The sequence below is a fragment of the Nicotiana tabacum genome, chromosome 14, assembly GCF_000715075.1.
Source record: "Nicotiana tabacum cultivar K326 chromosome 14, ASM71507v2, whole genome shotgun sequence".
Taxonomy (NCBI): Eukaryota; Viridiplantae; Streptophyta; class Magnoliopsida; order Solanales; family Solanaceae; genus Nicotiana; species Nicotiana tabacum.
This window is the reverse complement of record NC_134093.1, coordinates 116,085,217-116,111,512: the sequence shown is the minus strand read 5'-3', so window position 1 is coordinate 116,111,512 and position 26,296 is coordinate 116,085,217. Positions and strand designations below refer to the sequence as shown.

Sequence of the window (26,296 nt, the reverse complement as noted above, 5' to 3'; positions counted from 1 at the left end):
AATCTGCTTTACCTGTTAGCATTCTTTGTAATTAGCATGATAGAAAGAACAAAAATTTGGTGATTTCCATTTTTTTGGTTTAGCACCTGGTGTCCACTACCCTCTTTGGGACCCGACATCCGGATTCGGGAAGTCCCACTTTGGGCGGTGAAGTGCTCACTACCAAATCAAAGGGCTCGAACCCGATACCTCTGGTTAAGGATGAAAGAGTACTTACCATCCCACCACAACCTTTGATAGCACACCTGTAACTACATGGTTGAAGGTTTGTAAAATAATTCTTGTATAGGATCAAGAGCAATTATTTGATTCCTTTATATGTTCGAATGCCTTACGCAGAGAGGAAAGATATATTTTCAGTAAACAATTTATAGCAACAAACAACACATACTTTTGCATTGAATTCCTCAAGAAGTACAACATCTTGTATCAGTTTCTACATCAGTCAAAAATGGAATAACAAAAGCAGGAGTGATCTTCAGGTTCAGTCATCAGCAGTTGCTAGTTGCAGAGACAAAAGCTCTTCTTCAGGTATAACTCTAATATGACAATCTGATCTTGGATAAGCTGCACATAGTAATGCATAACCTCTCTCCACAACATCATCACTGAGCATACCTTCACTTTGATCCACTTTCCCACTGAGTAGCTTAGCTGGACAAGTCATGCAAACTCCTAGCTTGCAGTCATATGGTACAGACATGCCGACGTCGAGAGCCTTAGACAAGATTGTCTCATCAGGTTCAACATCTAGCTCTGTAGTTTTACCTTCATGTTCTACTAATACTTTATAAGCCCGGACAACGGTTGATATTCGACGATTTTTGGTTTTCCAGGGACTGTTTAGATGAATACCAGCAGCAACATTGGCTTGGTTTTTTGGTGAGATGAGGGTGAAAGAAGGAGAAGTTGTAAAATGAAGTGTTGCCATGTTTAGTGAGGGAAATGAGGAGGGAAGGTTTTGTGGGTGTGGATAAAATGTCTTTGATGAGAAGATAAGGTTCTATTGGAAGTTAAATTGGTGGATTTTGGTTTACAGTCTGGGAATGGGCTATTCGTGTAACTGTATTATTGCTGGCTAAATTGGAAATTTGGGCTGCACTGCCTGCCTTCACCAATTTGGGCTGCTGTTTGTTTACACACTATGGTCCATTTTCGTAAAGGTAACCAAATTGTTGCAAATTACACATTTGACCAGTTGACCAAAGATAATTATATCCGCTAGCCAAATATATAAAAAATATGTATAAAATATGTATATTATACATTAATATACAAAACTTATACTATATTTTGTCGGCTATTATTTTTGGGAGCGGCTATACTGTGTAGTTTTCTCTATATGGATTTTTCATAAGTAGTAGTACAATATTTTATTGGCCTCACAAGAGAAAATAATACATGTAAAACTAATGCAACATTTGATTGATAAATTAAACTTCACATAACTAATGCGTTTAGTTGGCGTTGTTAAACTCAATGTTGCTAATTAGTATCCGAATAAATTTTGCAGGAACCTATATTACATAATAAATACTATAGGAGAATAATTTTATGTGGGATAAAATATGAAACAAGAACGTCTAATAGAATTATATGAATAAGGGTATTTAAAGGCAAAATACCTTTATAAGTAGTAGGCAAACCGTATTATTATTCGCTGCATAATCATTCTTTTTTGTTATTTATGTCAAATACATATATGATACATAAAGTTGCCACATCTTTTATTTGGACACTTTAAATGATGCTATTTCTTATTAGACATATATATGTTTAAAATATGTCTATTACTTATTTATCGATCTCATGTGAAAAGAGGCATATAACAAAAACATTTGTAACAACCATAAAGGTAAATTTTCTAAAATTAATCCAAAGGTCCTTGTAAGTTTTATAAAATCAATTGAAACTTCCTTATAAATACTTAATTCCAAAAAGATACGAATAAGCTACTTATGTCCACAGAGGAAATATCATACTTAGGAAAGTCTACAATTTCCACTGTATTTGAGCACATAGTGCGGTAAGGTTCATTGACTGATACATTCAGTTAATAATATAAGGCAATCAAAGCAAGTCAAATAATCACTAAAATCAGTAACTAATCATCGTAATATTCGTAGGAAAATTGCATAAACTCTGGCCTTTGTCAACTCGACATTCTTAGCCTTCATTTGCTTTGAAGTTCCATTTCCTTTGTCATTCTCAAATTAGGTAATTTTTTTCTTTTTCTTTTTTGATTCATTTCAATAGTATATCCTTGTATTTCTTAAATAAATTTCACGTTCTTATTTGTAATATGAGACATAGTTTTTTGAGATTTCCAATGAATTGTTTTGATGAAGTTGCATGCTAATGAATCATTGTTTACAGATTAATTAATTCAATAAAACGAACTACAATTATTCATAACATTGTTTTCACTCAGTTTTTCTACAGTTCAATTGCAGAATTAATCTAAAATTATGGCGGAGGAAAAGATTGGAATTGCTAAGGATGTAACAGAAGTAAGTTTATCATTGGAAATTGGATTCTTGTACAAATCATTGTGTTTTAGAATGTTCATAATATTTTGAGGCTATTTTTGGCACAGTTGATTGGTAAAACTCCTTTGGTTTACCTGAATAATATTGTGGATGGCTGTGTTGCGCGTGTTGCTGCTAAGCTGGAAATGATGGAACCATGCTCTAGTGTCAAGGATAGGTCATATAATTTCGTTTTTGTTAGATAATTTCTTGCCATCTTTTTCTTTTTCTTAATACCTGAGAAATCTCGAGCGCAGTGACACACAGTTCGAAACTCGATGGATAATGTCCTATCCTTTTACCCTTCTCTACTTAAATATTAGGTTTTTATATGCGCAGACCCGTGGCATGTACGGGCTAATTTCTTACAAAGTTTTTCACAAGAATCATACGGACACTTGAATGGTCTTCCTTTTTTTGCTTCCCATTGGTGTCCTTACCAGCATTGGAGCCCGACTAATCCAGATTCGTATTGTGTAAGGCTCATTAAAGGGGAAGCGCTCATTGCCAGGATTTTTTTTCCATTCACAAGAATCATATGGGCTCTTGAATGTCCTTAGAACCTGGTCTTGTAGAGGTCTTTTTTTAGCTGAAATGCTTATGAGTTATTTCCATATACAGGATTGGCTATAGTATGATCAAAGATGCTGAAGAGAAAGGCCTCATCAAACCTGGTGAGGTCAGTTACTGAGTATCCTTCTTGTTTGGATATTATTTGAAACCTTCAACGCTTACGGTCAGTTGACCTCGTTTTATTAGCTTAATAATACTCTCTATTTCCTAGGACAAATAAACTTATCAAAAAATTTGGTTTATCTTGTATGATGATTGTCATCAAGGAGCTATGTTGTCCGGATCCTTCAAAAATGGCAAAAGGTGAGTGCCAGAACCTCACAAAGTTACGCGTTTTTGGAGGATTGTTGGGACCAAACACACTCACGCAAGTATACGTGGTCGTCAAGTAATAAAGTAGTGAATAAAGTATCGTTCCCACGAAGACTTATGATTAACTTTTGACTAATTCAAACTCGAATAGCTTATCGATTCAAAATATTTCTGACAAAATATATAATTTTCTAAATTACTACCTAAAGGCTATCAAGTAATGAATTACTAAGAATCAAACACAACACTTAAATAGTTTTGAATAACAATCAATAGGATATAATATTCCAGGGTCACGGGTTATCTAACAATCATGTTGCATTCTTAGTTCAAAATAACTAATTGATTTATCTGGATTGTTGATTCACAGGGTTGATATTACTCGTAAGAATCTGTCGAGTCTTTACTCGCCTATTCAAGCTAACTTAATACCTATATGTCTATGGAATTAAGTTTAACAAGAACGCATTTACAATTCCTGTATTGCAACCGAGTAAGGCAATTAGGTATATATCTATCCTAATTGCGAATCCGTTCCCCGATGCCCGGGTTTAAGAACTTACTTTATTTAATTCTATATGCAATCTAGAGTTCCCACTTTCGAGTTCAACTCTAGATTCGTAGATAGTATTTCACTGTTAGCTACTCAGCAAAATAATTAAAAACAGAATTAAATAAATAACCCAATATGATAAAATCAACTTCGTCAAATTAAACTTCAAACATCAACATTCATGTATACCCATGACCCTAGAACAATAGGGTTCTTAGCCACTCATGTTCATACAATCATCAAAAATTGTATTTTCAAACATAAATTCAATGAATACTAGGAAAGGGATGGAAGAATTGATCAATTCCTTGCTTTCCAGTGTTTTGTGCCTCTCTTCTTCTTTAAATCACGGTCCCCCCTTCAAAAATAGGTTTAGGTTGGCTTTTATATGAGTTGGGGGCGTCTAGGGGTCGAAATAACCGAGTCCTAGTCAAAAAAGAAGAATTCCCGTTGTGAGCGTCCAGGCCAGCGTAGGGCGCTGGACCTGGCGCTCAAACTTCTTTGCTTCTGTAAAGTGCGCCACAGCGAGCGCCCCACGCTGGCTGTGGCGCTCAACTTCCATTTCTGCAATTTTGTTCCGATTTCGCTCCAATTCGCGCCCTTTCGTCCCAAATTGCATCCGAATGATTCCTACACATAGAAATATCAAAATTTAGCACAAACAATCATATTAAACATCTCAAATCGTCGAGATGTGAACAAAATGTGAGGCGATATATACCAAAATATGCATTCATTAAGCCGATTATCAACACCCCACACTTAAATTCTTGCTCGTCCTCGAGCAATGGAACTATCTAAGCACTAAAGAGGACTTTACAATTAATTCAATCAATTCACCCTACCTGTTGACTATGATCGATGTCGGCCATTAAGCATGGACACACAAATTTCACATTCTTACCATTTTTGAATAACCCAAGTATACTCAATGTTTTTCAACCAACTCAATCAACTCAAGCAACCTCTCCACAATAACCTTACCTCAAGAGACGACTCGTTACCACTAAGCATCCTCAACTCACGCATTCACCCAACATAAGAAAATGTGCAATATCACCAATCCGTCATGAAATCAAGTGCCCTCACCACAAGCAAAAGAATGAATATCAAAGTAGTCCACAAATTTGAATATGTCATTGAACGTAAATTAAGGACATCACACAATTGAATAACATTCACTCACTCTCCCAAAGAATTCATGTGCATCCCGTGGTCGTACCATAAGCTTGCCCGTAGTGTACATCTCTACTAATCTAAGTTAGCTAACTCTAGGATCAATTAGGACTTTAAGGTTGTAATGTAGGCTAAGGGATGGGTAGGATACATTTGGGAATAGTGACTAACCCTCCTAAGCACTTTAATACACTATACTCATAATTCAAGCGCAGTATCTTCTCAACCCATTCACTTGTCATACACCATAAATAACATAGCCTCTTTTCCAAAAGCATCTCTATAGATTCACTAGCACTAGTGAGAGAGATTAGGAGGTGTGTATCTTTCTTCATTATTTGAACTTTTGTTTTCCCCTTCTCTTTTTTTTTTATTTATTTAAATAACACACTCCATACATTGAAGTTCATAAACTAGTGACCTTTATTCACAATTTTAGTGCACCTTAGGGACCCTTTCATGGTTCCACTCGGAAGTCACTTCCTAATCTCTCACCTTACTACTTTTAGCGACTAAGTGCCTTAGGAGGTTAAGGTTCAACAATCTCACCTTAAGAACAATTAGGAGTACGGCTTGTAATGTGGTTGCCAAGGAAACGGTCTATAGGCTCAAAGGGCCTAGCAATGGAAAAATTTTATCTGTCAGTGACAAGCACCTTTATGGTCAAGCAAGAAACGCCTATGTCATCTCCTAGACTAGCACAACTTAATGATTTCGCGTTGATTAACACACAGGGAAAGTTCTAGACTACACAGGGTAGCACAAAATATTAACAATCCTTATACACACATGGCACTTGACTCACTCAAGACGGTTTTGTGCGACTCTCAAATCAAGCAAGCATATCAAGTTGAGGATCTTTAAGCAACACTGCGCTAGGTGGTATACAAGTCAATCAACTGAGAAAACGGCGTCAAAGAGTAAGCTACTTTAATTTACTTGGGCATTACAATTCAAATCATATACGCAGGAAGACAGAGCGCATGCCCAAACTTAATTTACCAGCACCAAACATGTCAACAGGTACCTCAGATCAATCTCAGTTTTCTCCCTTATCCTACTTCTAAAAAGAAATAAAATAAAACACCCGGTTCGAGCTACACCCTTGAAAAAGAACCGGCGTCCAAAGAAAAATCAAGGGATACTACCTAACGATCAAAAGTAAAACAAAGAGAATCTTTTTGGTATTTTTAATCAGACTTTTCATCCCTCAGGAAAAGTGTCCAATAGATCCATTGTCGGGAAAAGTCTTTGGTTTTTTTTTTTTATTTTATATGTTAGTCTTAAACTAAGCTAAAAGGTGAAAGAGAAAAAAAAAATAAAAATAAAAATAAAAATAAAATAATAATAACACTAAAAATTTCAATTCAAGGAGTATTCCCTCCACCCCACACTTAAATAAGGCATAGTCCCCGATGCTAAATAAATTCGAAAGTAAGGTAAAGTGGAAAGAAAGAACTCCCTGTTAGTTGGAGTCTGCCTCATCAGGATGCCAACCAGCGGCGGCAATGTGCGCATCATCATCCCCAAAGGGTACCAAAGCCATTGGTCCCATATCGTCATCATCATCCGCATTATCAGATTCTTCGTCAGTGTTTTCATTCTCAGATGGATGAACGGGACTGCCTGGTGCTATGCCCAACATCTCCTTGGAAGAACTGGAGAGATCACTACGCATCTGCGCGCGCTCCCCATCTGACACCCCAAGCTTGCTCATAATAATATTGAGGGATTTGTAAAGATACCTGTTGAAATTTTTGTCCCTCTCATTCCTAGCAGCTTGGGTGAGCTTGGATATGGGTTCTAGCATAGATGTGATGTCTAACAATGCTGTGGGTGCCTCCACTACCTCATCATAGCCAGGGTACTCTGGCACCTCACGAGAGAGCATGTATTGTGTTAAGGTGTTACCGAAGAAAAACCTTTTTATCCTTCCTCCAAAATGGGTACGGGTCATCTCCCTAAGCATGAGCTCACCCACATTTATGGGGCGCCTGGTCATCAAAAAGTAAATCACACACACTCAAGCTCGAGTGCACTCAATATTATGTTCAACGGGCATTAATCTAGCTTGCACAAAGTTTTGCCAAACCTTGGCCGTTTTGTTGAAGTCGAAACAGAGCATTTCAAGGTGAATATTGCCCTTAGTTCGCATCCATCTTGCATTAGAATCAACGCCACAAAGAGTGTGACGTATTGCTTGGTAGTTTGGACTTTTGACGAACTTTCGAAGCCTTCGTGGGTTAGGACTATCAACTCCCAAAAATTGACACAAGGCTTCCCTATCCATTGGAATTTCCTGACCTCTGACCCATGACATGTCATTTTTCTCGTTCCAGTTAGCATATAACTCTCTTACCATGCTGAGATTTGCCGGGCCCGGACATTCGAGGAGCTTATCCATCTTCTTTGCAATCAATGTAGCAAGTATATCTGGGAATTTCCGTTCTAAAGCTTTCACATTTATCCCTATTTCAGATACATATCGCCCATATGGAACAAAAGTATCATGCCATTTGATGGCGTCCTCCCGAACAAGTTCCACTCGAGGCCGTGGTGGCCTTTCAGACCCACTAGCCTGTTGCTTTCCTTTGGCTTATCGGGAGGGGCTATCGCCTTGCCTGCGTTTCTTTGGAGGGGGAGCAGTAGTGGAGGATTTCCCCACCCCTTTTCCTTTAGCGGCATCGTCACGAGCCATAACAACCTACACATGATAAACACAAAGATGAGAATGAATCAAGAGACGTTGCCTAAGGTCATCGTGAGAGGCAAGATGACCCCACACTTAAAACCGAAGGTTATGTATAAGCGAATCATAATATTGATCCAATGTGCACCAATGTGTCATCACAAGGCTATAGGTACTTAGACTTCCCTATGCCATAAAATTCAATTAGCCTATCATGGCCGTAACTTAACTATAGTGCAAGCATAACAAAGTTAAAATCTACATTACTACACTAACTACACTTACAAAAGTTTACAACAAGAGACCCCACACTTCACCCTAAACTCATATAACTACACTCGGCTACTTAGACTTCACCGGTGTTCAAATTTACTCTCTTAAGCTTTTTAGCAAATACCTTGTGGGCATCAATTTTTGCTCTTCTATTTCAACAATGGTGGGAGAAGGTGGGCCTCCCAAATTTACATGAAGTAGAGGAAATTATAGTTTACTACTTCAATCACAAATGCTCAACCAAAGTTTTACACCAATTTTTCGTGTATAATCATTCCACCCACCATACCATCCAAATATGTTTAAGAACCTAGGGTGTTGGAAGAAAGAGGGGGAAAGAGATAAGACTACACTACTCTAAGAACTTCCAAAATACAAGAAAAGAGATAAAAAGAAGAACATACCTTAGAGTCTTGAGATGGAATTGAGCAAGATTTATTGAAGAATATTGAAATTTTGAGAGAAAAGGGGAAGAAGAAGATGAAAGCGTGAGTGAACTGAAGAATGGGGTTTTTCGGTTGTGAGTGTGTATTTAGGTGGGTTTGGGTTATTGGGTATGGGTTGGGATGTTAGTATATATGGGTAATTGGGTAATTGGGTAGGGTATTTTTAATTAAATAAATAAAACGAAAAAAAATAAAATAAAATTTACCTGAGCCGCCAGCCCAGCGCCCCACGCTGGGGCTGGCGTTCGAACTTCTCAGGCACTGGAAAGTGCGCCCCAGGCAGCGTGGGACGCTGGCCTGGGCGCTCGCATCGGACATTTTTTTTTTAAATCCCGACTATCCGAGCACTCGATATATACATTACACACATTCTACACAAAAAAAAAATTTGGGTTGCCTCCCAATGAGCGCCTAATTTAACGTCGCGGCACGACTCAACACATGTTTAAGCATCAGTTAAGTCCACTGAGGTCTTGTGACGTGCAATGTCACCACCCCAATAATATTTTATTCTCTGGCCATTTACCAAGAAGGTACCACTTGAGCTCTTATCACGTAGTTCCACCGCTCCGTGAGGCCTCACATTTGCTACAACAAAAGGACCTGCCCAACGGGACTTGAGCTTTCCAGGGATAAGCTTCAACCTTGAATTGAATAACAGAACTTCTTGACCCGGCTCAAACTCTTGATGTTGAATGTGTTTGTCATGCCACCTCTTCATATTTTCTTTATATAATTTGGCATTTTCATATGCATGCAATCGAAATTCATCAAGCTCGTTGAGTTGCAGCAACCTATTCTCACCAGCTGAGTCCATATCCATATTTAGCTTTTTGATCGCCCAATAAGCTTTATGTTCAAGCTCGACTGGCAAGTGACATGCCTTCCCATAAACTAACCTGTACAGAGAAGTATCTATGGGAGTCTTGTATGCAGTTTGATATGCCCATAATGCATCGTCCAGCTTTCCTGCCGAGTCTTTTCTATTTCCACTTACTGTTTTCTCCAGAATCTGCTTTACCTCTCTGTTTGAAACTTCTACTTGACCACTCGTTTGGGGGTGATAGGCAGTGGAAACTTTGTGCTTAACTCCATATTTTGCAAGAACATTATTCAGCAATTTGTTATAAAAGTGAGTTCCTCCGCCGCTTATCAACACTCTTGGAGTCCCAAAGCGCGTAAAGATGTGCTTCTTTACAAAACTTACCACTACCTTTGCGTCATTAGTAGGCAGAGCAATGGCCTCCACCCACTTAGAAACATAGTCGACCGCCACCAAAATGTACCTGTGACCATTAGAGTATGGGAACGGTCCCATGAAATCAATCCCCCAAACATCAAAAAGCTCTACTGTCAGAATATTTTGCAAGGGCATCTCGTGCTTCCTTGTGATAGTTCCGGTTCTTTGGCATCTGTCACAATTTTTAACAAAGGCATGTGCATCCTTAAATAATTTTGGCCAATAGAAACCTGATTGTAGCACTTTTTGGGCGGTTCTATCCCCACCGTGATGACCTCCATATGGCGAAGCATGACAGCCATGCAATATTGCATTCATCTCTTCTTCAGGAACACACCTTCGCACCAACTGATCTACGCATTGCCTATATAAGAATGGCTCATCCCATATGTAGAGCCTCACATCATGTAAGAATCTTCTTCTATTATCAGGTGTTAATTCTAGTGGTGTCACCCCACTTGCAATAAAATTTACATAATCCGCATACCATGGGGCTTCACCTGAGGTGACTGCTAATAGCTGCTCATCAGAAAATGTTTCTTTGATTGACTCTCCTTCAGCTATATGGTTCCGACTTTCTAATCTGGACAAGTGATCAGCCATTTGATTTTCCGTCCCTTTTCGATCTCGGATCTCTAATTCAAATTCTTGCAAGAGGAGGACCCAACGAATCAGCCTCGGCTTGGCATCTTTCTTTTCAAACAAGTATCTGATAGCTGAATGATCTGTGTAGACGATAACTTTGGTTCCCACTAGATAAGATCTGAACTTGTCAAACGCCCACACCACTGCAAGCAACTCTTTTTCAGTAACTGTATAATTCATCTGAGCTGGTTTCATAGTTTTGCTCGCATAATAAACGGAGTGAAATATTTTATCCCTTCTTTGCCCCAAAACAGCTCCGATTGCTATGTCACTTGCATCGCACATCAACTCATATGGCAGTCCCCAATCTGGGGCGATGATAATTGGTGCAGTCACCAACCTCTCCTTCAGCTCCTCAAATGCTTTCAGACATGCATCATCAAACTTGAAGGTGACATCTTTCTCTAGAAGCCTGCATAATGGAGAAGAAATTTTTGAAAAATCTTTAATGAATCGACGATAAAAACCTGCATGGCCCAAAAAACTGCGAATGCCTTTGACGGATGTCGGTGGGGGCAATTTTTCAATTGCCTCCACCTTTTCTTTGTCCACCTATAAACCATCTTTTAACACCTTGTGCCCCAAAACTATACCTTCACGTACCATGAAATGGCACTTTTCCCAGTTGAGTACCAAGTTTGTCTCTTCACACCTAGCTAGCACTTTATCAAGGTTCGTTAAACAATTATCAAAAGAACATCCAAACACAGAAAAATCATCCATGAATACTTCTACAAATCTTTCAACCATGTCAGTAAAAATAGCCATCATACACCTTTGAAAAGTCGCAGGTGCATTACAGAGACCAAAGGGCATTCTCTTGAACGCATACGTGCCATAGGGACATGTAAATGTGATTTTCTCTTGGTCCTCTGGGGCTATAGTAATCTGATTATACCCCGAATAACCATCTAGGAAATAGTAGTATTCCTGTCCTGCTAACCTATCAAGCATTTGGTCAATAAAGGGGAGGGGGAAGTGGTCCTTTCGGGTGGCTTTGTTTAATTTTCTATAATCTATGCAAATTCTCCACCCAGTGATAGTTCTTGTAGGAATTAAGTCATTATTTTCATTAACCACTACAGTCATCCCCCCTTTCTTTGGCACACATTGAACGGGGCTTACCCATTTGCTATCAGAGATTGGGAATACAATACCTGCATCAAGCCACTTAATCACTTCTTTTCTTACCACCTCTTTCATGATTGGATTTAGGCGGCGTTGTTGCTCTACACTTTGCTTGTATCCGTCCTCCATGAGGATTTTATGCATGCAGAAAGCTGGACTAATGCCTTTGATGTCAGACATCGTCCACCCAATTGCTCGCTTGTGCTCACGTAGCACTCTCAACAACTTTTCTTCCTGCAATTTAGACAAGTCAGAAGAAACAATAACAGGTAAAGTGTCAGAACTTCCCAAATAAGCATATTGAAGGTGAGGGGGTAGGGGTTTAAGCTCCAATTTTGGAGCTTCTTTAATTGACGGCTTTGGAGGGGGGCCACTTGGCCTATTCAGGGGCTCAAACGGGTTTATTCCTTGCATGTAAGCACATGCTGCATCTAGGATATGCATCATCTCCTCAACCTCATCATCAATCTCCAAGCTATCAAACATCATGATTGCTTTTTCTAGAGAATCGTCTAGATATACACTTGTGTCAAGAAGTTTCTCATCCACCTCCACTACAGATATCATAGAGAGCTCCTCATAGTGGCGGGAAAGTTGGATCGCTTTGTATACATTAAAAATTGCATCCTCGTTGTCCACCCTCATAATCATTTTTCCCTCTCTCACTTTAATTATTGCATCACCAGTAGCCAAGAGAGGTCGTCCCAATATGATTGAAACTTGTTCATCAGCCTCAAAATCAAGAATAATGAAGTCAGATGGGAAGATAAATTTCCCAATTTGCAGCAATACATCTTCAATTACTCCTTCAGGGTAGGCTATGGACCTATCAGCTAATTGCAACATCACAGTGGTTGGTCTTGGAGCTCCCAGACCCAATTGCTTAAATAATGACAAGGGCATTAAATTTATGCTTGCCCCCAAATCACAAAGGGCACGACCCACGTTAATATTACCAATTTGTACAGGGATGGTGAAGCTGCCAGGATCCTTAAGCTTTTGAGGAAGCTTGTTTTGGACCCTTGAAGTGCACTCCTCAGTAAGTGCAACTGTTTCGAACTCAGTCAATTTCCTCTTGTGAGCCACTATATCTTTTATGTGCTTAGCATACTTTGGGATTTCACGAAGTACATCCACCAACGGAATATTCAATTGAACTTGGCTTAACATAAAGAGAAATTTATTGAACATGCGATCATCATTCTTTTTCTGCAATCTCTGAGGGAAAGGTGGTGATGGCCTTGCAGCCTCCACTGGCTCTGAACTTGCATCATTTTTCTTTGACTCGTGTATTGCCTTAGGGATTAGCTCCCTCTCAGGTATAGAACTGTTCTTTCTCTTCTTTGGCACTTCTTCTAGTTCCCTCCCATTTCTGAGTGTAACTGCATTAACTTGAGGGTTCTTCTCTGTATCATTGGGAAGCGCGCCTGCAGGTCTAGTATTTTGATTTGCTGCTAACTGTCGCATTTGCCTTTCAAGATTTCTGAAATCGGTCCTGAGTTGTTGATTATCAAGCAACAACTTCTTCAGCAAGTCATTCGTACTCTCTTCTGTTTGTAGGGGTGGTCTCTGAGGTTGATTGAAATTTCCTTGGGGCCTATACTGGTTCTGATTCTGTTGATTTCCTCCCCATGAGAAGTTAGGATGATTCTTCCAATTTGGATTGTAGGTATTCCCATATTGCGCATGCTGATTCATTGGACCCCTGCTCTGTTGTCCCGCATAGTATATAGACTCAGGATTCATGGGGCACATGTCACTCATATGACTGTCACCACATAGTTCGTAACAAATAGACATCTGCTGTACATGTTGCATTTGTTGTGTTTGTTGCGTTGTCATTCTATTCATCTAATTTGCCAATTTTGCTATATCGGCTCTCATGGCGGAGAAGTCATCAAGCTCAATCAACCCGGCTGCCTTCTGTTTAATTGCCCTTCTTGAATCCCCCTCTCCTTGCCAATTATGGTCATTGGCAGTGAAGTTATTTAGCAAGAGTTGTATTTCACTATACGGCCTCGCCATGCAACTACCCCCACAAGCTGAGTCAAGATTCATTTTTGATGCTTCATCTAACCCATCAACAAAAGTGTGACCCAATACCTCATCAGTCTGACAATGATGCGGGCAGTCTCTGAGTAGCTTCTTGTATCTTTTCCAAGCTTGACAAAGTGTCTCGCCATCCCGTTGTTGGAACCCAAGAATTTGGCTCCTCAGCGACTTTGTCTTCTTAGTTGGGAAAAACTTGATTAAGAATTTCCTTGCTAGATCATCCCAAGTGTGGATTGAGTTCGTAGGCTCCTTTTGCAACCATTCCTTAGCTTCTCCCAACAGTGAAAAGGAAAATAGTGTCAGCCTGACATAGTCCTTGGAAACGTTCGGATAATTGTAAGTGTCCGTAATTTCCAAGAAGTTCTGAATGTGCCTCTGCGGGTCCTCATGAGATAGACCCACATATTGTCCTGTGGACTGAATCAGCTGTACCATGTACTGTTTGAGTTCAAAATGTCCAGTGATATCAGGCTTCACAATAGCCTGAGTCATATTCGCAAGATTGGGCCTTGCGGCTTCAATCACCGGACGCTCTTCATTACCTGCCATCTCTATTGGCTGTGGTTGAACTACGATGTCCAACTCTCTTTCTATTCTCGTTCTAGCTTCGAGTTCCCTTCTCACTCTATGTAGTGTTCGTTCGATTTCTGGATCAAGAGGAATGAGGTTGTTTGCACTTCTACTCCTCCGCATTCAAGAGAAGATCCTGCGTTAACACAAACAAGGCAAACTGAAAATTAAAACTTGAACAAATAACTAATAAAAGCTTAACTTAGTCAAGTAGCTAATTTCTAAGTCCCCGGCAACGGCGCCAAAAACTTGTTGGGACCAAACACACTCACGCAAGTATACGTGGTCGTCAAGTAATAAAGTAGTGAATAAAGTATCGTTCCCACGAAGACTTATGATTAACTTTTGACTAATTCAAACTCGAATAGCTTATCGATTCAAAATATTTCTGACAAAATATATAATTTTCTAAATTACTACCTAAAGGCTATCAAGTAATGAATTACTAAGAATCAAACACAACACTTAAATAGTTTTGAATAACAATCAATAGGATATAATATTCCAGGGTCACGGGTTATCTAACAATCATGTTGCATTCTTAGTTTAAAATAACTAATTGATTTATCTGGATTGTTGATTCACTGGGTTGATATTACTCGTAAGAATCTGTCGAGTTCTTACTCGCCTATTCAAGCTAACTTAATACCTATATGTCTATGGAATTAAGTTTAACAAGAATGCATTTACAATTCCTGTATTGCAACCGAGTAAGGCAATTAGGTATATGTCTATCCTAATTGCGAATCCGTTCCCCGATGCCCGGGTTTAAGAACTTACTCTATTTAATTCTATATACAATCTAGAGTTCCCACTTTCGAGTTCAACTCTAAATTCGTAGATAGTATTTCACTGTTAGCTACTCAGCAAAATAATTAAAAACAGAATTAAATAAATAACCCAATATGATAAAATCAACTTCGTCAAATTAAACTTCAAACATCAACATTCATGTATACCCATGACTCTAGAACAATAGGGTTCTTAGCCACTCATGTTCATACAATCATCAAAAATTATATTTTCAAACATAAATTCAATGAATACTAGGAAAGGGATGGAAGAATTGATCAATTCCTTGCTTTCCAGTGCTTTGTGCCTCTCTTCTTCTTTAAATCACGGTCCCCCCTTCAAAAATAGGTTTAGGTTGGCTTTTATATGAGTTGGGGGCGTCTAGGGGTCGAAATAACCGAGTCCTAGTCAAAAAAGGAGAATTCCCGTTGTGAGCGTCCAGGCCAACGTGGGGCGCTGGACCTTGCGCTCAAACTTCTTTGCTTCTGTAAAGTGCGCCACAGCGAGCGCCCCACGCTGGCTGTGGCGCTCAACTTCCATTTCTGCAATTTTGTTCCGATTTCGCTCCAATTCGCGCCCTTTCGTCCCAAATTGCATCCGAATGATTCCTACACATAGAAATACCAAAATTTAGCACAAACAATCATATTAAACATCTCAAATCGTCGAGATGTGAACAAAATGTGAGGCGATATATACCAAAATATGCATTCATTAAGCCGATTATCAAGGATCCAACACGGGTGCAGCGGAATTTTTGAAGGATCCAAGCGACATAGACAATGAGGGATATGTTAGTTGTTAGGCTCTCTTTTCCATATTGCTTAACAATTGGAGCTGACTTTGTGTTTCTTTCTTTCTTTCTGAAGAGTGTCCTAATAGAACCGACAAGTGGAAACACTGGTATCGGCCTGGCATTTATGGCTGCTGCTAAAGGCTACAATCTGATCATTACAATGCCTGCTTCTATGACTCTCGAGAGAAGAATCATTCTTCGCGCTTTTGGTGCTGAGTTAGTCCTCACTGATCCTGCAAAGGGAATGAAAGGAGCTGTTTCTAAGGCTGAAGAGATAAAGGCCAAGACACCTAACTCCTATATTCTTCAGCAATTTGAAAACCCTGCCAATCCAAAGGTTTATCTTTCTCCTAGTTCAATTGAATCTCCTTTGCTGGAAAATTACACTGTACAAATAGGGTAAAAACAAACATTTTGTATATATAAATGAACTCTTGAATCCCCTAGACATAGGTTCATATATTAAGTATGACATTTTTACATTGTTTTGAAACGCCTTGCTCAAATGCCTGGCTCCGTCACTGGGAATATGGTTAGCTGAAATGTTACTATAATCCTAGATACACTATGAAACCACTGGTCCTGAGATATGGAAAGGCTCGAACGGGAATATTGATGCTTTTGTCTCTGGAATTGGAACTGGAGGCACGATAACAGGCGCAGGCAAATATCTAAGAGAGAAGAATCCTAACATAAAGGTGAATTAATCTTTTCAAATTGGGAAACCCTTTTGAATTATAAAGTTAAATTGGGAATCAATATTTATATGCTAATGCTGCAATTGCTATCGTACTACAGCTTTACGGTATTGAACCAGTTGAAAGTCCTGTTCTTTCTGGAGGAAAACCTGGTGAGTAATTTTCCCTCTATTGTTATGGTTTTATGTTTCCCCTTTTTTCGTTGTTCATGCTGATTTATGATATGAGTTATCTTGAGCAAGAACTTTACATATAAAATGTTGTCCCATCTCGATTCTGATTAATTATAAGTATAGTGAGATCAATGGGCAGTGTTATCAAATTAATGAGCTCCATCAATTTCACAACATAAGCGTCGTGTTAGATTCTTGTTGTAGGCATTTATGTAGATGCATAAGGTTAATTGATCTTTGCTTCTTTGTTAAGCTTCTGTTTCCTATGCAATTTATAGAGTTATCACGGTATTAAATTTTTCTCTTATGATTTGACATTCGACTTATTTGTGATGCCTAAGGTCCACATAAGATACAGGGAATTGGTGCTGGTTTCGTTCCTGGCGTGCTGGAAGTTAATCTTATTGACGAAGTTATTCAAGTATGAATTTCCTACGGAGTTCATTTCATAAATTTGTAGAAGCATTTAAAGGAATTCGACCAAAGTTTTCGTTCTCTCATATGATGATCTTGAGCTTGTGAGAATAGTATCATTTGGTTTTTGGTTACTAAATTCTGATCAAAATACATTTGTCGTGATCTTCTAAAAAACCCAGGTTTCAAGTGATGAAGCCATAGAAACTGCAAAACTTCTTGCATTGAAAGAAAGATTGCTGGTAAGTTCTGCTTTATAACTTGGTAAATAAACCCCATGCTTCCCGACGGAGGTGGATCCAAGATTTAAACTCTATGAATTCAACCTTAAGATTCTTAGTATTGAACTCATTATATTTTTAAAGTTATGGATTCATATCTACTATTTGTTGCAATTATAGTGAATTTTTACACATAAATTTATGCTCGTCGTTGAAAGTACTGTGTTCAAATTAACTCGGTATCTTCAATCCGCCCCTGCTTCCTAGGCCCCAAAAAGAAAAAAAGGAAAAAGAATGACGAAGAGAAACGAGTCCCGAGCTATTGATGCTTCTAATATCATTTTAACATGAAATTATGAATGGCAGGCAGGAATATCATCTGGTGCTGCGGCAGCAGCAGCAATTAAAATTGCAAAGCGGCCAGAGAATGCTGGAAAACTAATCGTTGTAAGTATTAATTTCCTTTTCTCAAGTTGCTAGCTAACGATAGATCAGTCCAAGCAGATACGTTATCTGTTGCGACATGTAGCAATATTAGTCTCTATGATCGAACAGTTTGGGAATAAATGAATTGGTTTTGGCTTTATTCGCCTTAACTTTACTATAAATTTGTTTTTCCCTGATTTCAATTGAAAAATTTGCGGCATTAAACTCTGGAACAGCCCTGGAAAATGCAAGGAAAATGCAATACTACATGGGGATTGGGACTACGAGAACCCCTATTTTGATCTTATGATGCACCAAATCTTTGTGCTTAATTACTGCAAACAGCTAAACAGACTTTTACTGTCTGTTTACTCGTAAACTAAAACTATATTCTTGCTCCTAAATAAGCTTTACTCCTATCATCAATTTGTTCCACGAGAAGTTTTTCTGACCTAGCAATTTGCTTAATGCAATGCATTTTTCGTCTAATCTTGACAATTCTCTACACTGATCATAACCCGAAAGTAGAACTTAAGCCACAGTATTTTCTTTTTTGGTTAAGGAGTGTGTGGCTGCTAATCACACCGGCCGGCCATTATATATGCAGGTTATTTTCCCGAGCTTTGGGGAACGTTATCTCTCCTCGGTGCTGTTCGAATCTGTTAGGCGTGAAGCAGAAAACATGACTTTTGAGCCCTGAACTTGGTAGTCCTTACATTTATCTTTAGCTTCATGTCAGATCACTCAGATGATACAAATGAAGATAATAGTCCTTACTAATACCTTGTTGGATACATATTTTCAACCTTGTGTATAACTAATACTTGTATTAGTTATACATCATACTTGGTATTATCCTATGTATAAGTAATGCATAGAAAACCATGGCATTAGTAATACCAAGGCTATTAATGCATGCATTAGTATGGTTAAAGACAAAATTATCCTTAAAGTCCCTTAAAACTTGAGAATATGGAGTGCATTTTTGTAAACAACTATTTTTCTTAAAAATTATGCAATGCATTATGATTTTAATATACCACACCAAACAGTAGATAAGAAATAATATTTGCATAACTAATGCTTATGCTTGCATTGCTAACCCATACATTATTAATCTATGCATTACTAATACACCTTATTCCGTACTATTTTTATACACCCTACCAAACCAAATGACCCCTTAGTGCATAGAATTTAAACTCTACTCCAATCATATGCTATGGGGATTCATACCTAAGCAATGAGCTAGTTAATTTGTACATGCTGAATAGGGGTGTTCAAAATCGAACCGAAACCGAAACCGAAGCTTAATGGCTTATTGGTATCGGGTTAACGGTTTAACGGACGGGGAACGAATTGAATTTTTTTTATTAATGGCTTATCGGTTTGGGGGCGGATCATTCAATTTTCTTAACGGATAATCTGTTAACCCGTTAAGAATATATATATATATATATATATATATATATATATATATATATATATATATATATATATATATATATATATATATATATAAAAATTTATTTTTATCCATATATATATATATTAAATATCAAAAACCCTTCCACTTCTTCCAATACTCTATCTCTAAGTTCTAACGCCTAATTCCTAAATAATCAGAACCCTAATGCCTAAACTTCAGCCAACAGCCAGCAGCAGAATTATGGTTCTCTTTATTCGACCATAATTCAACCAGCTTCAATAGAAATTCAACCAGCACTCCAGCAGCCACCCGCAATACTCTATCTCGTCGACTTCCAGCACTCTATCTTAGTGCCCTAGTATGAAGAGCAAGCTCATATTTTTGCTTTTTAAAATTGTAAATATGGCTCCAGCACAGCCTTTGTGTTAATTATTAATATATTGTTACCTTTCTAAGAGAAATGAACAAGAAACAAAGGGAAGGACCGCACATTTATTGTAATTTTGTTTCGTTTGTGCTATGAATATATTAATAAAAGCTTAGATACCATTATATTTAATGAGCTAAACTATTGAAATTGTTCCTTTGCATCTAAACCCAGGCAATCACATAGTTATCTCAATGAAATTTGATATCCTTGTATGATCCATGTTATATCTAGCAAGAGTTACAGTGGCATATCCATTAGAACTACTTTTTCCTTAATTACATCATATCATAGTCTGCTTTGGGATGTAATGTAGACTACAATGTGTTCTATTTTTTTACTCTACACCACATCACACACTACATCATTCTTATGTAGGCGTTAACAGACATGTATGTCTGGACTCAATGTGTAATTTTCTATACTGAATTTGTATGCTAGGCGGTCAACAAACAATTAACGCACGCAATATAGATTGAATTAGGCCGATAAACCGCCCGATAAGAGCTAAACCGATACCAATCCGCCCGATATCTTATCGGGTGGCTAGTGGATTAATAGATTTAAAAGCCGATAACCGTTAAACCAAATCGTTAAGAGTAATTAACCGCCCAATCCGCCCGATAAGCAGCCCTAATGGTGACCCCAATACCATGATGCTACAAAGGTAGACAAGTGGCAGCTGCCCAGTGTTAGAATTAAATATGATAAAGCGAACTTCTTTGTAAGTTAACAAAATTTTGTATATTCTGACTGGAAGGAATATGTGCTTCAGTCAATTTTTCGCAGGCAGATTGCCTAAGATGTAAAACTCTATTTGCCTTGGCTATATATTAGTAGCCACTTTTGGGTTTCTTTTAAAAAAAATAAAAATACCATGATGCTACAAATATTAAAAGTTACTAGTAAACCAGGTATACGAGACATTTTTCCTAAAAGCTTAGTATTTACCTCTACTTTGTTCTTTTTTTCCTATTTTATTTTCATCTTTGTTTAGAAATAATTATTGGTTAAGGTCTTTTTAGTTATCCTATTTGATGATAACATCATATGGAAATAAACTTATATATTTGCGCACCATTCAATTTCTCCTAAGTTCTCTCCAGATCTCCACTTCTCGCGCCATTTCATTCCCTTTGTATATATTTGCTTCTTTCAGCTCTTTTTTCTCTCTCTATATATATATTGCGCTCATGCGGTATCGGTGTCTTCCTCTTTCTTCTTTGGAGGGAGAGAGCGCAAAGCTTTTTTCTGAGTATAACCATCTGATATTCAACACGGCTCGACTAATTCATATTTGCATTGTGTAAAGCCCATTAAAAGGGGAAGCAGTTTCTTTATTCTAAGGGCTCGAACCCGAAACCTCTGGTTAAAAAAAGAGTTCTCATACATCCCAACGCACTCCGGCACATTAACAAAGCTTTCATTTGAAGTACCAATTATAATATGAATGATGTGGAAGCTTTTAATGCTAATAAAGATGAAGCATGTCTTGCTACAAATAATAGAAATGTGAAAGCCAAGTCGTCTTTGTCTCCTCTTCAAGAAGGAATTTCAAAGCTCTTATCTCAATGGCCAGGCCTGCAAATGGCTATCCAAAATGAATGGGGTGGCCAAGATTCTCCTCAAAAATCAAAGCAGCTTTCCTTTGATATTCTTTCTTGTCTTTCTCAATCGAATGGTACGTCCCTTCTCCCTTTAGGGGTGTACAAATGAAACGTACAAACCGCACCAACTCGATAATTCGAGTCAAATCGAGGAAAAAATCCGACTATGATTTGGTGTTGAAAACAAACCCACTAAAAAAAGTCAAACTAAAACTAAACCAATCCGACATTATATGTATAGAAGTTTTAAATATATTTAATACATAAAAATATTTATGGTAGTGTAGTTTATAAATATTTCTTAAGTTTTTTCATAGTTTTATCTTTTAACGTATTATTTCAAGCTTGGACTTATAATTTTTGGATGCTCCAATAAGTTTTATAGTCCATAAATATTATAACTCAAATAAATCCTAAACCAAAATCAAATCAATACTAATGCTAATAAAAGACATTCAATTCAATTGTACTATGAAAATAGTGTTGGATATCTATTTTTTAGTTTTTCCATGGTTTAGATAAAATATATAACTTATTTTTCTTTTAGTGGTTAGTCATGTAAATAATAGTACTTATTAGTCATAATTTTAAATTATGTTTATTTTTATTATGACTTATTAATAATATTTATTTTATGCGATATTATTATCTTTATTGTTGAATATTTCTGTACAATGCCATGACTCATCTCATATTTATGTTATTTTATTGAAAAACACATTATATATTTCTGTCTTACTAAGATTAAAGAAATATTTGGATCACAAATTTTACGTTTTGTGCTACGAGGACTTTATGAAGAAAAAAAACGAAAAATCCGAGATTAAAAAATCCGACTTTTATTGGTTTGGTTTAGTATTTAGATTTAATAACCCGATATAATTGGTTTGGTTTGGTAATTAGAAAATCCGAACCAACCCGACCCATGTATACCCCTACTCCCCGTATATACACAATTTTTCACAATGATGTTATGTACCGACCGGTACGATGACTAATTCAGATTCGTGCATGTATGGACATTAAAGAACAACCCTCGTACTTTACATTTGACCCTTCCTTTCATTTCTAATAAACGTGTTGATTATTATGTCACATAGGAAAATAGTGGAAAGTGTAGCATAACCGGTTAAATTTTTACATAAGTCCTCAAAAATCATATTAAGGCAATGAAGAGTTTTGTTGGGAGGATTTCTTCATTCATGAAGTTAGCAAAGTCGTATCAGCATTTTTATTTTAGGAACTTATACATCTTTTTAAATTTTTGTTTTATAACTCAAACTCATTACTTAATAATATTTATATATAATAATAATAATAATAATAATAATAATAATAATAATAATAATAATAATTATTATTATTATTATTATTATTATTATTATTATTATTATTATTATTATTATTATTATTATTATTATTATTATTATTATCTAATTATATATCAAAATTCCTTCAATTCTGATCAATATTTATAAAATACAATCAGGTTGCGGAGCAGTTAATGACTCTTCGTGAAGAATAAGTTCCAGGAAATCATCTTACACAAGCACGAAATAATTGTATAGGTACAGCATTCCATCATTTTCTTCAAGTCTTTGGCCAAGAAATAAAATTTTGTATTTCAATTAAAGTATCTTTTTCTCATCTACTATTCTTAACGCAAGATAACTACTCCTTCAGTCCCTTTTTGTCTCAATTAATTTTGTGGAACCATTCGAATTTCAAGAGTTAAATATTTTAATTTTGATTGTGAAATTGAATATAGAATCTTTAGGTTTTTTGAAATAAAATTTATATATTTAGAAAATAAAAATATTATAAGTCACAATAATTAATAATTTAAATATTTTAAAAAATATAAAAAAATTACGATAAAAAAAACTCATTTACCGGATCTCGAAATTCGAACAAATAAGGAACAGATAGAAAATTCATGATGTTGTTGCATGAGGGACTTGCATAATTTCAATCATGTAGTCAATATACCACACAACATCAAGAAAAGTTTTCTTGCATTCTTAAATTTCGTACATGGGTACATAAATTATTCTGTATTCATATAGGTTAATTTCATAGGGCTCGTAACCTCTAAATCATATGAAAATAATGTTACGGTTACTTCTGAGCCCTCTTCTTAAATTTCATGCATAGTTAAATTAAAATGCATACAAAAATGGAACGGACGGATCAGAACTTTGCTCTCACTGCTACACAACAAGAAGCCTGCGTACCAAAACGTTGTCCCTTCCGCCGAATCCTCTACGACCATTATCACCCTTTGGTACCGTCACGATTAACTCTCCGTCCACAAACGCCGCCGTAGCCAGCTCCGGTTTCGCCGACGCAGGCAACCTATACCTCCACGTGTCCACCTTCAGTTGTTCCAACAACAACTCCGCTTTGCCACCTTTGGCTCCATTTCTCACCACAATCTTCGTCATTCCAGGATGTATCTCCACTGCCTCAGCTCTCACGTTAGTAATGTCAATGGTGCTGTTGACATCACCGTGCACGCCGATTTCGGTCACGAAACGGAAGAATTCTGGGTTTTCTTCCACCTCCACATCCGCATCGGACCGAAACGGCAATTCAAGAACCTTGCCAAACACGTGAGGCAGTTTCCGAAGTTTTTTAATGCCGTTTCCTGCCATTACTGTAGTTGAGACAAAGAATAAGTAGGAGAAGAAGAAAGAAGAGGAGGAGGAGTTCGAATCAGATACCTAGGCAAATGGCAACGTTTTTTGTTGCATGGAAAAAAGATGGACCCTCACGCTCTAGTTTTGTAGGTTTGAAATGACGACATGAGAATAAAGTGACAAGAACCTAAATCTTGATAAGATTCACTATTGTGGGGTGGTGAAAAAATGGAATCATATTAATGAATGAATTGGCAAGAGCTTTTCTTTCCTTTCATAATCATTTAGTATATTCTAAGCATACTAACTCAACTTATTTCTTAACTTTCACGGATTTTTCTGTTCTCAAAGTTTAAATCCGAGACCTATAATTAAAAGTGAAAGGGATTTCATTCATCGTGCCCGTCTCATGGTAGTAATGAATGGCAGGAGTTGGAGCCTTCTTCAAGAAGCAAATTCTATCAAACACTATCATAAGGAAACTGAGAATAATACCATAAGATAATGTATGCTTTAATTAAGTGGATTTTAGTTTTTAGGTAAATAAAGAGAGATCCAACTTTCAAGGGAATAAATGCAGATAGGATTAATGCAATGAATATTAGAAATGTGTAAGTTAAAAAAAAAAATAAAAAATCTAAAACTGAATTTTTTGGTTTTTATAATGTGTTTGGTTTTAGTTTTCAAAAAATTCTTATTTGATTATTGATTTCAGGGTGAAAAAATATCGGATATTTCAAAATCCGAGAACTTTTATACCACATATTTGAACTTATATAAGCCTTAACCAACAAAACAAAACATATGTCAATAATATATTTTTCAATAATTTCAAAAAATATTTAATTTGTATATTAGACGATTTATTAAAGTTAAGTCGTGAGATGCACATTTAGCTAGATCCATTGCACAAGCGACATTTATTTGTTCCCAAATCTACCATGGATTTGTTACTTGATTGGCGGTTGCGCTAAAAGTCTTGTCGCTAATAGTTGCCCTTTTGCCAGGCAAAATTCACAAATACTCACGTTTCAGCCTCTGTAATTGAAAAATAGACAATATCATGGATAGATATTATATTGTTCTCGAGTTTCACCTGTAAAATTTTGAACTTCATAACAATTGTTAGTTTCTTAATTACAGGATTGAAAAGTGGCTAGCCAACAACATTACTACCTCTTTTGCCTCCATTTCGGCTATGAATTACTAAGATGATCTGCCTGGCCTATTAGGCCCTTAATGATGGGGAAACTACACAAATAGTCATTTTTAGAGCTGCTATTTTAAGGATCGGTCAGTACTTATTTTTTTCTAAATTTTTTAATTTTTGGACTTTGTGTCCTGAAAAACTAAAATTCATGACTCATTGGCTAATTCCTAAATATCAGTCCTCTAGAATGACTATCTTGTGTCATTTCTACCTTCCAATGATCAGAAATCATCACTCTATGGCCACTCGGGCAAAATAATGGCCCTACTTTACCCAAGTTACTCTTTTTAGCCTTTACTAGCAATTTAATATATATCAACTTATAGACAAAACCCTAAAATTCCATTATTTCTTCCCTTTTTCAGCCGCCTACTTCTCCTCTCTCTCTCATCCTCATATTTTCCCTCTCTTCTTATCTTCTTCTTTTTGCACTCCTATCTTCTTCTTTTTTATTCTCTTCCACTATAATGATACCTCTCTCTCTCTCTCTCTCTCTCTCTCTCTCTCTCTCTCTCTCTCTCTCTCTATATATATATATATATATATATATATATATATATATATATATATATATATATATATATATATTTTTTTCTCCTCCTACACTTGGATGAAAAAACAAATACTATCTTCTTTGTGTAATTTTCGACAAAATTCTAACGGTGGTTGCCTCCTTCTTCGCTTTCTTTCCACTTTCAGATATGGTATTGCGTGGCATTTTTTTGGATGAATTTTATGAGAATGAGAGATGGAGGAAATAAAATGACCATTGTCGGAGAAAATTTTTTTTCTGCAAAGTTGGTTGTGCTCAATTACTGTCAATGCTCCTTTATTTATATATCGTATAATTCTTGTATAATAATTTATTATACCCGTATTATACAAAATTGAACATGAAAGATTACAGTGGCTCCGGTGAGTATTGACAATATTATATATAATGTGTATAATTATGTAAGCACATTTGTATGAAAGGTGTATTTATACTGATAAAATGCATATACACTATTTATACACATTCATAGTTCATATAATTTTGTATATAAACTGTATATACATACACACACACACACACACACACACACACACATATATATATATATATATATATATATATATATATATATATATATATATTGCGTATATAATTTATAATATGTATATAAAGTGAATAATTAATATATATTTTATATATAAAGTGTATAATCTTTCTCTCACAAATACTCTCAGCGCTTTTTTCTTTTTCACTTTTAGATCTTATTTCCTTTTGTTTTTTTCT

At 36.7% G+C, this 26,296-nt stretch overlaps 2 protein-coding genes and 1 long non-coding RNA gene across 3 annotated transcripts; 2 read left to right on the top strand and 1 right to left on the bottom strand.

Annotated features, from left to right (window-relative positions):
• Positions 1-367: 367 nt before the first annotated feature.
• On the bottom strand, positions 368-1,003 carry LOC107803171 (ferredoxin C 1, chloroplastic-like). The gene has a single exon (XM_016626807.2). The coding sequence runs from the start codon at positions 929-931 to the stop codon at positions 485-487; it is 447 nt and encodes a 148-aa protein (XP_016482293.1). The 5' UTR covers positions 932-1,003; the 3' UTR covers positions 368-484.
• Positions 1,004-15,852: 14,849 nt separating this feature from the next.
• On the top strand, positions 15,853-18,721 carry LOC107824840 (cysteine synthase-like). Its single transcript, XM_016651648.2, has 7 exons — positions 15,853-16,110; positions 16,334-16,471; positions 16,572-16,623; positions 16,986-17,065; positions 17,241-17,300; positions 17,646-17,726; positions 18,313-18,721. The coding sequence occupies exons 1-7, from the start codon at positions 15,898-15,900 to the stop codon at positions 18,403-18,405; spliced, it is 717 nt and encodes a 238-aa protein (XP_016507134.1). The 5' UTR covers positions 15,853-15,897; the 3' UTR covers positions 18,406-18,721.
• Positions 18,722-22,655: 3,934 nt separating this feature from the next.
• On the top strand, positions 22,656-25,993 carry LOC107764529 (uncharacterized). Its single transcript, XR_012698915.1, has 3 exons — positions 22,656-22,736; positions 24,951-25,100; positions 25,717-25,993. It is a non-coding gene; the product is annotated as an uncharacterized LOC107764529 (long non-coding RNA).
• The last annotated feature ends 303 nt before the right edge of the window (positions 25,994-26,296 follow it).

Coding starts and splice junctions, on each gene's coding strand:
- LOC107803171 (XM_016626807.2), bottom strand. CDS start 931: ATGGCAACACTTCATTTTACAACTTCTCCTTCTTTCACCCTCATCTCA.
- LOC107824840 (XM_016651648.2), top strand. CDS start 15,898: ATGGCTGCTGCTAAAGGCTACAATCTGATCATTACAATGCCTGCTTCT. Junction 16,111..16,333: donor AAAACCCTGCCAATCCAAAG/GTTTATCTTTCT, acceptor CTATAATCCTAG/ATACACTATGAAACCACTGG. Junction 17,066..17,240: donor TTATTGACGAAGTTATTCAA/GTATGAATTTCC, acceptor TAAAAAACCCAG/GTTTCAAGTGATGAAGCCAT.